The 15,448-nt window shown below is 50.8% G+C and overlaps 1 protein-coding gene across 1 annotated transcript in view; it reads right to left on the bottom strand.

The window, feature by feature from the left end:
- Positions 1-15,448, bottom strand: part of robo1 (roundabout, axon guidance receptor, homolog 1 (Drosophila)) — a 738,067-nt gene that overhangs the window by 326,092 nt on the left and 396,527 nt on the right. Inside the window, 1 exon segment of the mRNA XM_038801251.1 lies at positions 11,395-11,721. Coding sequence (XP_038657179.1) covers positions 11,395-11,721 — 327 coding nt within the window.

Below are 15,448 nucleotides of genomic sequence, written 5' to 3'. Positions count from 1 at the left end.
GATTGGGTCATCCAGTGGCGGCAAGGTGGGGCAGTGGGTTAGCACTGCTGCCTCACGGCGCCGAGGACCTGGGTTCGATTCCAGCCCTGGGTCACTGGCCGTGTGGAGTTTGCACATTCTCCCCGTGTCCGCGTGGGTCTCACCCCCACAACCCAAAGATGTAGCTGAATTGGCCATGCTAAATTGCTCCTTAATTGGGGAAAAAAAAAGAATTGGGCACTTCAAACGTCCGAGCAAAATAGGATTGAGACATCCAGGAACCATAGCTTGTGGCTGTATATTAGCTCCCTCTTCTATCCCCCGCACTGCACTAATTTGTAACGGGAGATCTCTCACACTGGAGGAGATTCCGACGTCCGCAAAAACAATAGAGCACCTCCAGCATTGTAAAACTTCCCATGATGCCTCACAGGAGCAGCATGAAACAACACTTGACATCGAGCCACGGGGAGGGATTCCAAAGGCCTTTACTTCGTCAATAAACTTAGTCGAAGAGGAGCTTCAAAGAGCAAATTAAAGTAGAGAGAGAGAGAGAGGGGGAGGTACCGAAAGGTTTAGGGAATTCCAGAGCCTAGGGCCCAAACACCTGATGCCTATTTGCCAATCGTGGAGTGATGGGACTTAAGGATGGTCAAGCGGCCAGAATGAGAGGTGCCCACACATCTGGGTGGAGCTGGAGAAGATGACAGAGGTAGGGGACGGGGAGGGAGACAGCCGATCATTTTAAATTTCAGCTGCCGAGGTAAACCTCACGTTAACCAACCACATCAGAGGGTCGCGGGATCCATGCTGCAAAGCAATTAATTAGATATGGGGAGAAAATGCAAATGATCTCATTAAGAAAAAATACCGTTTTGATTCTTCCCTCAGGGGACAGGGTAATGACAAGCTGAGATCAAAACAAATTTATCAACGAATTTTAACCGAATGAAGCGGAAAGAGTGAGACGCCCTGGCAGCAAAGACGGATTGTTGAAGTATCGGCTTTGCCAACAACAGATCGGGGAACAGGCTCACCTCTCGCACACAGAGGCCAATGGCGTGTTTCGCCATCCATCACCAGCCCGTTAATTTATTCGGGTTTAATTGTTACAGTCTTAATCCCAGGAACCTTCAAGGTGACAGGTGTCATCATTTATACCCAGACCCGCACCATCACGTTCCGCTGGTCGATGCTGCTCATTAACTGTTGTGCTGTGACCCAAGGGAGCAGCGGGAAAGAGGGAAGAGGGGGAAGCCGGAATGACAAAATAAATTTCAGTTAATTCTCTATTTGCTGCTCAGCTAGTCTCTCCGAGCATGAGGCAGCCCACTGAGGAATCAGATACCCAAAATTCTGCTCCTCTGACAGTGCAGCACTCCCTCAGTACTGACCCTCTGACAGTGCAGCATTCCCTCAGTACTGACCCTCTGACAGTGCAGCGCTCCCTCAGTACTGACCCTCTGACAGTGCAGCGCTCCCTCAGTACTGACCCTCTGGCAGTGCGGCACTCCCTCAGTACTGACCCTCTGACAGTGCAGCACTCCCTCAGTACTGACCCTCTGGCAGTGCAGTACTCCCTCAGTACTGACCCTCTGACAGTGCGGCACTCCCTCAGTACTGACCCTCTGACAGTGCGGCACTCCCTCAGTACTGACCCACTGCAGTGCAGTACTCCCTCAGTACTGACCCTCTGACAGTGCGGCACTCCCTCAGTACTGACCCTCTGACAGTGCAGCACTCCCTCAGTACTGACCCACTGCAGTACAGCACTCCCTCAACATTGCGCAGGACGATCAGCTGGGAATTAGTGCTGATTTACCTGGAGTTGAACTGGGACCCCGCGGGAAGCAGGATGTCAGAGTGAATTCCTTTTCTGTTTATCAACAGGGCCTTCGCTAATCTTAGATAGATAGCTTGTCTCACAAAACATCAGACTGAAACTTCCGGCCTTGTGAAACATTTCAAACTCTTGATTTGACCAGAGATTTGGAACCTCATGTCTCAGCACGATTGCCCTGTTCAAACATGAGAAACTGACAGAGAAACTTTAAACTTCCCAGTTTGAAGAGGACTTCCTCCTCCTCCAGGTTACTATCCCTATGTTCCCAATTATATTATGGCCCCTCCACGGAATTGAGCGCTCGATGGAAGCTGCCTGTCCCCAGGAATGAGGAAACTGGAGTGTGTCACTCAGCCCCTCGGCCCTGACCGGCCATTCGACAGGATCAAAGTTGATCTGCACCTTAACTCCACCTCCTTCCCACGATCCTCACCCTCACCACCCTATTTGGCTGCTAAAAAAAATTAATCAATCCCAGATTTCAAATTTCCAATCGACCCCAAGGCTGAGCAGCTGTTTGGGGGAAGAAAGTTTATTAATTAATAAATAACTTTTATTGTCACGGGCAGCACAGTGGCGCAGTGGTTAACACTGTTGCCTCACGGAGCCAAGGTCCCAGGTTCGATCCCGGCTCTGGGTCACTGTCCGTGTGGAGTTTGCACATTCTCCCCGTGTTTGCGTGGGTTTCGCCCCCACAACCCAAAGATGTTTTTATTTTATAAATTTAGAGTACTCAATTCATTTTTTCCAATTAAGGGGCAATTTAGCGTGGCCAATCCACCTACCCTGCACATCATTGGGTTGTGGGGGTGAAACTTACGCAGACACGGGGAGAATGTGCAAACTCCACACGGACAGTGACCCAGAGCCAGGATCGAACCTGGGACGTCAGGCTGACTATTGATGAAGATGGGAGTCCAGGGTTGGGGAGACCACGGACGGGAAAGTGCAGTTAAGGCCAGAGTCAGGTCAACCGTGATATGGGGCAGCACGGTGGCGCAGTGGGTTAGCCTTGCTGCCTCACGGCGCCGAGGTCCCGGGTTCGATCCCGGCTCTGGGTCACTGTCCATGTGGAGTTTGCACATTCTCCCCGTGTTAGCGTGGGTTTTGCCCCAACAACCCAAAGATGTGCAAGATAGGTGGATTGGCCACGCTAAATTGCCCCTTGATTGGAAAAAATGAATTGGGTACTCTAAATTTATTTTTTTTAATAAATAAATAATCGGCCTGACTCGGCCCATCGAGAAAAAAATTCCACAAAGAATCGCCACTGGCTTGCCTGTCCCCTGAGAGGATGAGACGGTCAAGGAGGCTGTACGGACTAGAGATTACCACCAAAGGAATGAAGCGATTGAAGATTTTCTCCTTTAATCATAGGCTAACTTGCTCAGTGTTCTGCCTTCCACACACCTAACCTACACCCCTCCCCAACCCCCATCCTCTCACCACGTGACAGCCCAAATCACTGCCCACCCCACCCCCCCCTCCCAACCATCCTTCAATCTGCCACTCAATCAGCGAGCCCACACCACCAACTGGATGCCAAAGACCCCCATCCCCTTGCGCAGAATATCTTTTGGCAGATGCTCTGGCTGCTTTCCCGTCAAAGGTGGCCATTAAATTACTGGTTAGGCCGTAGCTGGGGCGCTGGGCACCCCAGTTTAGGAAGGTTGCCAAGGCCTTGGAGAGGGTGCGGAGGAGATTGACCCGAATGGTACCGAGGATGAGGAGAGCCTGGTGTTGCTGGGGGCAACTTCCCTCTGGGGCAGAGAAGGTTCGGGCGAGATTTCATGAGTGATGTTGATGGAGAAGATGGGGGGAATTTTTCTCCACCTCCAAGAGGATCAGTGACGACAATGATTATCTGATCCTGAGCAGACAGGTGTCCGTGGGCATTGGTTGTTTTCAAGTTAGCTGCCTTGTTACAATGGCGAGAACAATTCAGAAATGTACATTTATTGGCTTTCCCATGATTTGGCACATCGTGAGGATATGAAAGTTGTTCAGAAATGGAGTGACCATTGCTCTATTGAGAGCCTGCAGCGAGGAGAGGGGGAGGATGTAAATGGGGAGGAGTGAGATGGGGGAGGGGTGGACAATTGGGGCATAACTTTGGGGGGCGTGGGGGGGGGGGGGGGGGGGGGGGGGGTTGGAAGATGGGGAGAGTGGAATGGTAGGATTTGGAGAACCCAGGGTGCAAAGAGCAAGATAACCAACTGCACTGTATTTTCAGGGATTGTTCCTTATCTTAACAATTTTTCCCATTTCAGGCAAACCTTTTGCTCCGTAACTCTAGGACATCCTGTGGGACACTGGTCCTGGGGGGGGGCCCAGGGTGAGTGATTCGAGTGGGACTTCAGGTGAGTGAGTTGCCCAACCGAGAGATGGTAAGGTTGTGTCTCAACAAGATAATGTGCAAATTTTAATTGATTTTATTTTCAATAAATTTAGAGTATCCAATTCTTTTTTTCCAATTAAGGGGCAATTTAGCGTGGCCAATCCACCTATCCTGCATCCTGCATAGTGGTTAGCACGGTCGCTTCTCAGCTCCAGGGTCCCAGGTTCGATTCCCAGTTTGGGTCACTGTCTCTACGGTCTCTGCGTGGGTTTCCTCCGGGTGCTCCGGTTTCCTCTCATAGCCCAAAGATGTGCAGGTTTAGGTGGATTGACCACGATATATTGTCCTTCGCATCCAAAAGGGTTGAGTGGGGTTGCTGGGATGGGGTGGAGGTGTGGGCTTGGGTGGGGTGGATTTTCCAAGGGCCGGTGCAGACTCGATGGGCCGAATGGCCTCCTTCTGCACTGTAAATTCCATAATTCTATGATCTTTTTGGGCTGTGGGGGTGAGACCCACGCAGACACGGGGAGGATGTGCAAATTCCACATGGACAGTGACCCGGGGCCGGGATCGAACCCGGATTCTCGGCGCCATGAGGCAGCAGTGCTAACCACTGCATCACTGTGCCACTCCAAAATAATAATTGATTTAAAACACCTCACCCCCTCCAGCGATTATTATGGTCTCACGCGCACCCCCCCCCCCCCCTTTCAATTAAGCGTGGCCAATCCACGTAACCCGCACATTTTTGGGTTGTGGGGGCGAAATCCACGCAGACACGGGGAGAATGTGCAAACTCCACACGGACAGTGTCCCAGAGCCGGGATCGATCCTGGGACCTCGGCGCTGAGAGGCAGCAGGGTTAACCCACTGCGCCACCGTGCTGCCCGCCCGTGGTCCCATCGTTGAAGTGTTCCTTATTTTATTTCATATGACCTGAGCCCGCTGGTAAAGGGTGGCGATGGAGGAGAGTGGCCACTCAGGGAACACCACTCGCGGTGCAAGTGAGATAAGGCAAAGGTTCTTTATTCCTCGTGGGCTGCGCTACGAGAGGCTGTGAGGCTGGGAGTTCACCTCAGGCAGATACTCATCAAAGCACCCTTCCTGGGAGGAATGTAACTTTGCGCTGCAAAGCAAACAAAACAGACAGGGGAAAAAAAGGGAGAGAAATGAGGGCCTTATCAGTGCCATCAGCCCTGAGAGTCACCCAGCTATTACAATCCAGGCTTGATTACTGTGTGTGTGTGTGTGTGAGAGAGAGAGAGAGCGATGGTAATCAGATACCTCGAGTAGCCTCTGAGCTGTACAATTCGTGACTTTTGGGCTTTTGTTAGTCCGAGGCTGGGTGTGGGGAGTGGGTAAAAAGAAGAGCAGGCATCTCATTAACCTGGGCTTCATTACATGTATCTGATCCTGTAATTTTGCAAAAGGAGTAAGGATCAGGACTGGCCTGTCATGCCAGCCCTCTTGTGCTGTGATCACACAATGTAACATAGCTGCAGGTTACCATCGACCGTGGACAATGTACAAAGCTTTGATCAAAGTTCCTTGTCAAGCAGCTGCGCTCTTTGTCCGTTTCCCATTGGATCCCGTTACATTAAACGACGGGCACCCTTTGAATTATTTCCTCTCAATGTCCATGGCCCAGCCCCCCCCCCCCCCCCCCCCCCCCCCCTCACCCACCCTCCCCATCCCCCCATGAGAGAAACCACAATAAGGCTCGGAGGTCGAGGGGTCAGGGTATCACTGTCATTATACTGAGTCCAAGCTCGTAACTGTGTCCTTTGAATCTCCTCCTCCAGTCACCCCCCCCCCCCCCCCCCCCCCCCCCCCCAGGTGCCGATTCTTCCTGGGATACGCCAACAATGCAACTGGCAGGTCTGACAACAACATGTCAGAAACGTCGTAAAAGATCCCAAAACACAGCACAGTCGCATGATCAAATCACACTCTGCGAATCTGAGGGCAAGTGACCGAAAGGGTGGAGAATGAGGGTCCGAGGAAGAGTTTAAAGGGGGGAAAGTGAGGTGGAGGGCGGGGGGGAAGAGGTTGAGGGAGGGAATTGCAGAGCCTGGGGCCCACCCCACCGAAGCCACGCCCACCAATGGTGCAGCAATTAAAACTGTGTGGTCAGGGGGGCCAGATTTTGATGTCCCTCTCAGGGGTTTTTAGGGCTGGAGGAAATGAGAGAGATCGGGGAAAGTGAGCCCATGGAAATATTTGAAAACAAGAGTGCGCATTTTAAAATCGAGGCGCTGCTCAACCGGGAGCCAATGTGGGTCAGTGAGCACAGGGAGTGAGGGGCGATAACGGAACCTGGGGCGAGGTAAGACACAGGGAGCAGAGTTGTGGACGAGCTCAAACTTCTGGAGAACAGAAGGCGGGAGGCTGGCCAGGACTGTGCTGCAACAGTCAAATCTATTAGTAAAAGGGGCAGGGAGGTGGCGCAGTGGTTAGCACTGCTGCCTACGGCGCTGAGGGCCCGGGTTCGATCCCAGCCCCGGGCCACTGTCCGTGTGGAGTTTGCATATTCGCCCCGTGCCTGCGTGGGTCTCATTCCCACAACCCAAAGATTTGCAGGGTAGGTGGATTGGCCACGCTAAATGAAAATGAAAATCGCTTATTGTCATGAGTAAGCTTCAATGAAGTTACTGTGAAAAGCCCCTAGTCGCCACATTCCGGCGCCTGTCCGGGGAGGCTGGTACGGGAATCGAACCGTGCTGCTGGCCTGCTTGGTCTGCTTTAAAAGCCAGCAATTTAGCTTGGTGAGCTAAACCAGCCCCTAAATTGCCCCCTAATTGGAAAAAAAAAGAATTAGGCATTATAAATTAATTTTTTTTCAAATCTAGTCGGTGAAGGACTGAAGGAGAGTTTCAGCAGCAGGTGATTGAGGCTGGGGCAATATTACGAGGTAGAATTAGGTGGTCTTAGCGATGTCACGGAAGTTTGAGCGTAAGCGCATCTTGAGGCCACATATGACACCAAGGTTGAAAATAGCCTGGCTCAATCTCAGATAGATGCCAAAGCGATGGATGAAGGCAGCAACTAGAGAACAAAGTTTGTAGCAGGGAGTCAAGACAAATGGTTTCAGTTGTCACTGCAGTACTGCGGGGCCATCTCACCGTGGACACTACCACCTATTGGGTGAGATGTTAAACTAACTCTCCTCTCAGTCAATGGAAAAAATTCCACAGAGACCATGCCAAGTAGAGCAGGGACGTCCTGACCAATATTTACATCTCAGTCAATATTACGGGAATACATGATCTGGTCACTTGACTCACTGCTGCGTGAGTGGCAGTTTGATGCCAGAAAATTGATTGTAGCAAGTCCCACAAGACACCAGCGACCATACCCCATTAACTGCAGGATGTTACACAATACACCAGTGACTGCACCCCATTGACTGCTGAGAGACAGACCCATACCCACTATTACAGCCTCAGAGGGAAGAGCTGCCTCCTTGAAAGTGAAGCCGCGGAAAGCGATGGGCCCTGACGGAGTCCCTGGGTGAGCACTCAGAACCTGCGCAGACCAGCTGGCGAGTGTATTCGCAGATATCTTCACCATCTCACCCCTCCGCTCTGAGGTCCCCACCTCCTTCAAGAAGACCACCATAATACCAGTACCAAAGAAGAACAAGGTAGCCTGTCTCAACAACTACTGACCGGTGGATCTGACGTCTCTTATCATGAAATGCTTCGAGCGGCTAGTCATGAGATGGATCAACGCCAGCCACCCGGATGATCTCGTTCCACTGCAGTTCGCCTACTGCGGCAATCGGTCCACAGCAGCTGCTATCTCCCTGGCCCGCCAATCAACACTCAAACACCTCGACAACAAGGACACCTATGTCAGACTGCTGTTCATTGACTACAGCTCCGCCTTCAACACCATTATCCCGACAAGACCTATAAACAAACTCTGCAATCTTGGACTTGACCCCTCCCTGTGCAGCTGGATCCTTGACTTCTTCACTAACAGACGGCAATCTGTCAGGATAGACAACAGCACCTCCTCCACAATAGTCCTCAACACCAGGGCCCCGCAAGGATGTGTGCTCAGTCCTCTACTGTACTCCCTATACACACAACTGTGTGGCGAGATTCAACTGCAATTCAATCGATAGGTTTGCAGGTGCTACGACTGTGATGGGTTGTATCTCAAACAACAGCGAATCAGATTACAGAAGGGAGATAGATCACTTGGTTGCATGGTGTACCGAAAACAACCTGTCACTAAATGCAGGAAGGACCAAGGAACTGATCATCGACTTCAGGAAGCGCAGCAAGACACACACTCCCGTCTGCATCAATAGCTCCGAAGTGGAGATGGTCAATAGCTTTAAGTTCCTGGGGGTCACCATCACCAACAGTCTGTCCTGGTCCACTCACGTTGATACAACAGTCAAGAAAGCCCAACAACGTCTCTACTTCCTACGGAAGCTAAAGAAATTTGGCATGTTTGCATCGACTCTCACAAACTTCTACAGATGTGCCATAGAGAGCATCCTATCCGGCTGCATCACAGCCTGGTACGGCAACTGCTCGGTCCAAGATCGCAAGAAACTGCAGAGTGTGGTGAACTCAGCCCAACGCATCACGCAAGCTTGCCACCCACACATTGATTCTGTCTACACCTCCCGCTGCCTCAGGAAGGCAGACAGCATTGTCAGAGACCCCTCCCACCCAGGCATTGCCTTCTTACAGACCCTTCCATCAGGCAGAAGGTACAGAAGTCTGAAGAACCGCAGACATAGGAACAGCTTCTTCCCCACAGCTACAGGACTCCTCAACAACTCCCCCTCAGACTGATCTGTTCCCTGTAAGAACATTATTCACTACGCCCTATGCTCCTCTTGTTTGGCCATAAAAGCAAATTACTGCGGATGCTGGAATCGGAAACCAAAGAGAAAATGCTGGAAAATCTCAGCAGGTCTGGCAGCATCTGTAGGGAGAGAAAAGAGCCAAGTTTGGCCATGTTCCGCGCTGTAACCAATCACTATTTGTTCATGCACCACTGTCAATGTACTCTGTCGATTATTCTTTTGTCTACTATGTACGTATTATGTTCGTTCCCTTGGCTGCAGAAAAATATTTTTAACTGTACTTCGGTACATGACAATAAATATCAATCAATCAAAGATTAGAGACATCCTGAGATAGTGAAATGCGCTATATAAATTCAAATCTCTTGTTTAAAACAGAATTGTGAAAGAATCCAATCAATGGTTTTGCAGTGAAGATTAAACAGTTTATACACTCACAACTCACACATTCTCTCTTTTTTATAAATTTAAGAGTACCCAATTCATTGTTTTCCAATTAATGGGCAATTTAACGTGGCCAATCCACTTAGCCTGCACATCTTTGGGTTGTGGGGGTGAAACCCACACAGACACCAGACGGACAGTGACCCAGAGCCGGGATCGAACCTGGGACCTCGTCGCCGTGAGGCAGCAGGCTTAACTCACAAGTCGCGCATTCTCTTTTTTTTTATAAATTTAGATTAGCCAATTATTTTTTCCAATTAAGGGGCAATTTAGAGTGGCCAATCCACCTACTCTGCACATTTTTGGGTTGTGGGGGCGAAACCCACGCAGACACGGGGAGAATGTGCAAACTCCACACGGACAGTGACCCAGAGCCGGGATCGAACCTGGGACCTCAGCGCCGTGAGGCGGTTGTGCTAACCACTAGGCCACCGTGCTGCCCACAAGTCGCGCATTCTCAACTATGGATCCTCTACAGGAACGGGGAGAATTAAAGCCAATTAAGATACCCCTTCTTCATTTGAATTTGCAACAGGAACATGCTGATCAGGAATTGTAGTTTCAATTTTTAAAGAAGAGATCAAATCAAATATGGCTTGTGGGATGGGTGTACTTGACAAGGTCTGTGATGTGATTAAAATCACTGGTGTCCTGTGTGGTATTCAGATGCCTGCCAGAGTGGATTCAACACTTGCAAGAAATTTAAGCCTCTTTCCTCTTTTTCTTTGGTCCTCACTTGTGACGTCAGCACTCCGTGAGCCACAGGTCCTGCACCAATCAATGCCACAGTCTAATTATCGGGAGGGTGCGTGCGTGGGCACACAGGCTGCGCAGTATGAGGAGTGAATTGTCCCTTTGATCCACTGTATAGTGTGCATGTACCAAAGCTGACACTCAGGGACACATGGAATGAAGCGCTTTACCCATAGAACTGCAAGTGTACCTTTCGCCCATATTAAAATCAAACCAATCTACACTGAACAAGGGAAGCACAAGTTGCCTCAGTCACAACAGTGACATCTTGGATCAGAATCAGAAAATCTCCTTGTTTTTATTTTTAACTGCACGCTGAGTAGACAGAGCAGCTGGAAGCAATCAAAACTCTGTCATTATGAAGGAGAGACCCTTCTATCAAGTCTCTGCCTTGTCCAATATCATCACAAGGGTTACTTCATGCCAGCATAGAATAAGAAACTCACCCTTAAACTGATGCAATCGATGTGTGATGCTCTTAACGCATCCTTTCAAGCTGCAGGCATCACTCTTGATCCCAGTGAGAGATCAGTATTCACCAGTACTTCACCTCGGAGTCAGATAGCTCAAAGTACTCTCTCTATAGTCCACCGAAAGCCTGTACCATTCGCTGACTTATCCCCAAGTGAAGTTACAGTGACATCTTTATCGTAGAAAAGCACCTCAGACACAGGTGGATGAAATGTACTTCACAGTTTTACATTCACTTAAACGTTTTCAGAGGAGAGTGAAGCAGCTTCAGAGATCAAACATTCACAATCTCTTCTATTACTCTCCTCTTACCTATTTATCCAACAAACTAAAAGGTTAAAGTTCACATGCAAATGAAATGTGAGCATTGGGATCACGTGACTAGAGACAGTGGATGGGATCCTCCATCCTGGGGTTTCCCACTGTGGGTGACCCCCCACGCCGTCGGAAAATCCACGGGGGTGAGTGCGCTGCCGGCGAAATGGAGGATCCCTCCGCCGGAGAATCCAGCCCTGTGCCCGTTTATCATGTTTTGTGTGTTAATGACAAAGCAGAAATGCAAATAGGCACATCTGAATTCAGGTGGCTGACACAACCCACACCTCTAACCAATGCTGCTGGGCAGTTTGAGGGGTTAATTCAGCTCACCCACCCCCTGGATTGGCCCGACAACCCCCAGGGCCTCAACATGGGCGCTCCAGACCAGCTCCTCGCTCAGCAAAGCGTTTGCCGACTTACGTGCCACCTCCAGCGAGGCGTTGTGGCTGATCGCCTCTCCCAGGTAGTTCCGGGCCACGCAGACGTAGCTGCCCTCGTCGGGCCTGCTCCTCCGACCGTGGACGATGCGCAGGAAGAACAAGGAGCCGCTGGGCAGGAGCATGCGGTGAGAGCGGGGGTCGTCCTTGTCTGTCTCCACCCGTTCGCCGTCCTTGTACCATTCGATGGTGGGGTTCGGCCTCCCCTCCGCCTTGCAGTTCAGAGTGGCCGGCTCCCCCTTGGACACGATCAGATCGGAGGGGTGTTCGGCAATCCGGGGCGGGAAGTCCTCCTGGCGAAGGCGGGATCCTGAGAGAGAGAGAGAAAGAGAAAAGAGTTAGACTTCATTTTAATTTGGTTGGGGATTCGTGACCTTTTCAACCTCTGTGTTCATCTCAAATCAGCTGTTCCTGATCAATGATCGTTCCCAGCAGACTGGACTATTCCATTGCATTCCCAGCCTCCCTTCCATATTCCACCCCCACCCCCCCAATAAACATAAACTCATCCAAAACTCTACCCGAACTTGCAACAACTGGGCAGCACCATAGCTCAGTGCTTAGCACTGTCGCTTCACAGCTCCAGGGTCCCAGGTTCGATTCCCGGCTAGTGTCACTGTGTGCGGTCTGCACGTTCTCCCCGTGTCTGCGTGGGTTTCCTCCGGTTGCTCCGGTTTCCTCCCACAGTCCAAAGATGTGCAGGTTAGGTGGATTGGCCATGCTAAATTGCCCTCAGTGTCCAAAAACAAAGGTTGGGTGGGGTTACTGGGTTACGGGGATAGGGTGGAGGTATGGGCTTAATTGGGGTGCTCTTTCCAAATGCTGGAGCAGACTTTTATGTGCCGAGCACTGTAAATTCTATGATTCTAAGTCTCATTTACGATTAGTCCCTGATCTAGCAGAGCCTCAATTTTAAACATCTCACCCTTATTGCCAGGGGCCTCACACCCCACACCCCCCCCCCCCCCCCCCCCACCCCCCACCCCCAACCCCCCACCCCCCACCCCCCCAATCTTTGGCGTCTCCAACGACCCTGAAACCCTCTTGAAATTGGTGCGTTCCTCCAATTCCGCCCGTTTCTGGCCCGATTATAATCGCTCCACTATTGACGGCCGAGACGACACCTGTGAAATTACCTCCCTAAACCACTCCATCTCTCTAACTCATTGTCTCTTTAAATTTAGAGTACCCAATTCATTTTTTTCTCAATTAACAGGTAATTTAGCGCGGCAAATCCACCTACCCTGCACATCTTTGGGTTTAGTGTGTGTGAGGCCCACGCAGAGACGGGGAGAATGTGCAAACTCCACACGGACAGTGACCCAGAGCCGGGATCGAACCCGGGACCTCGGCGCTGTGAGGCAGCAGGGCTAACCCACTGCGCCAGGAGAAATTCAGGATCAGTGAGAGAGTCTGGAACAGTGAGAGAGCCAGGATCAGTGACAGAGCCAGGATCTGCAAGGGCCCAGGCCATGGGTGAGTGAGGGCAGGATGGGGGGGTCACAAGAGGGGCAGGGGCAGGTGTTGCCTCCCAGTGAGCACACAGCCCTGCCCTCCTCTCCCCCTTCCTGAGGCTGGGTCCCTGGTCAGGCACTGAGTGCCTGACAACAAGGGGCTCCCTCCCAGAAGTCCACAAGTCAACAACACAGGGTTTGCCTTTCCGATACCCAACATGGTGACTGCCTCACCTGCTGCTGGCTGAAGTGATCAGGCCCTGAGGCGGACATCAATGAGCTGGTGCTGAATTATCAGCAGGGTGACAAGGCCATCCACAATAAAAATTAATTAACACAGAGGCAGGAGGATGGCAAGGTTCCCAGGCGGCACCTCCCCCACCCGATTAATTGCCCCCCTGCCTAAAAACTCACTTTAGGCGAGGCCATTAAATTGGATCCGCATACATTGGCCAGTGGAGGGAATACGCTCTTGAAAAAAAAAAATGAAAATCGCTTATTATCACGAGTAGGCTTCAATGAAGTTACTGTGAAAAGCCCCTAGTCGCCACATTCCGGCGCCTGTTCGGGGAGGCTGGTACGGGAATTGAACCGCGCTGATGGCCTGCCTTGGTCTGCTTTAAAAGCCAGCGATTTAGCCCAGTGTGCTAAACCAGCCCCTATTTAATATCCAATTGGATGTTCTTTGAATGTCAGTCAAACAGCCTTTACATTCCACCTCCAATACTGTTGTAATTGGATGACGACAATCAAAGAAAACAAAAATAAATCAATTTTCCTCATATCCAATGATATTTCTCCCGGGGTTAACTTGCCTCAAAGTCATGAGATTAGTTTGAATTCGCAGAGTTGGCAGAGCGATCTTTGGAAATGAAATGAAAATCGCTTATTGTCACAAGTAGGCTTCAATGAGGTTATGTGAAAAGCCCCTAGTCACCACATTCCGGCGTCTGTCCAGGGAGGCTGGTACGGGAATCGAACCGTGCTGCTGGCCTGCTTGGTCTGCTTTAAAAGCCAGCGATTTAGCCTGGTGAGCTAAACCAGCCCCTATAAGGTTGGCGACATCTCACTGAAGCCGGACCTAAACTCAAGACAACTTGACGAAGGAGGCTAAGGGAAGGGAGCTCGGCGGGGGCGGGAGGGGTGGGGGAGAGTAGCTGAGAGCTGGGGCCTCCTCCAGCGCGCCGGACGTGACACATGACTAGGCACAGTCTAAGCCACTCCTGTGATGAGGTTCAGCTCTGGGTGCTCAGAGGGTCGGTTTCACACGGGGAAAAGGCGAATTCGCACCCGAGCTGTCTGGCATGCAGCCAGCCGAGAGGAGGAAGGAATTAAAATCACATTTTGGAGAATTCCATTTCCTTTTGTAAATTATGCCTTCCCTTGCCACAATAGTTTACAGATTGGCGGCCCCATCTGAGCTTTACTCTCTGAGTGAGCAGCTGCTCGGACTTCTCAAGCCAATAGCAATTCCACGCTTGTTCACTGAACCCAACTCTCAGACAGACAGACAGACAGAGCTCGAGAGCAAACCACAAAAAAGGTCCAATATAATTGCGTGGCTTTGCAAAGTGACACGGGGAACAAGAGCAGAATTAGACACAGGGCAGCGTGGAGACAGCATGGCAGTGTGGATTAGTTTCAGACTGATACAGCATTCCGGGTGACAGACCAATTTGGGATTGTCACGCGGAAACTGGCTTCCAGTCCCGCGTCCAGCGCCTCCTGGGGCGCCATTTGTCCTTGGATTTCTCTGGGTAGCGACTGAGGAGGTTGGTCAAGGTCTCTGGTGTCTGTGGCCTGTGCGGTCCAGAGCTGACACTGTGCTCATGCCCACACAGCTACGGGGGAAGCACATGGAGAAGGAAGTACATAAGAGCATAAGTATATCGAAATAAGAGCAGACATACATTACTCAGCCCTTCAAACCTATTTCTCATTCAGTGAGATGATCTTCTACTTCAACCCCATTTTCCTGCACTGTCCCGTAGCCCTCGATGTTTTTAATATGTAGAAATGTATTGAACAGACTCAATGATGGAGCTTCCACAGCCCAATGGGGCAGAGAATTCCAAAGATTCACCACCCTCTGAGTGAAGAAATCCCTCCTCACCCTGAATGGCCAACCTCTTATTCTGAGACCGTGTCCCTAGTTCTAGACACCCCCCCCCCCCCCCCACCAAAACCCCAATCCCAACCAGAGGAAACAATCCTCCTGCTTCAACCCTGTTGAGACCTGTAAGGATTTTGTATGTTTGAATAAGATCATCTCTCATTCTTCTGAACTCCGGAGAATAAAGTCCCAGTCGACATAATCTTCCTCACAGGACAATCCCTCCACCCCAGAAATTAGTTTGGTGAACCTCCTTTGCATTCCCCATGCAGAATGTGCAAACTCCACACGGACAGTGACCCAGTGCCGGGATCGAACCTGGGACCTCAGCGCTGTGAGGCAGCTGGGCAAACCCACTGCGCCACCGTGCTGTCCTCAAAGTCTCTTCGAATAAAAGCGAACACTTCATTTATCTTCTTAATTGCTTGCTGCACCTGCACGTTAGCTTTCAGTAACTCATTGACTTGAAC

The sequence above is a fragment of the Scyliorhinus canicula genome, chromosome 7 (genome assembly GCF_902713615.1).
Source record: "Scyliorhinus canicula chromosome 7, sScyCan1.1, whole genome shotgun sequence".
Lineage (NCBI taxonomy): Eukaryota > Metazoa > Chordata > Chondrichthyes > Carcharhiniformes > Scyliorhinidae > Scyliorhinus > Scyliorhinus canicula.
This window is presented reverse-complemented; position numbering and strand designations above follow the sequence as displayed.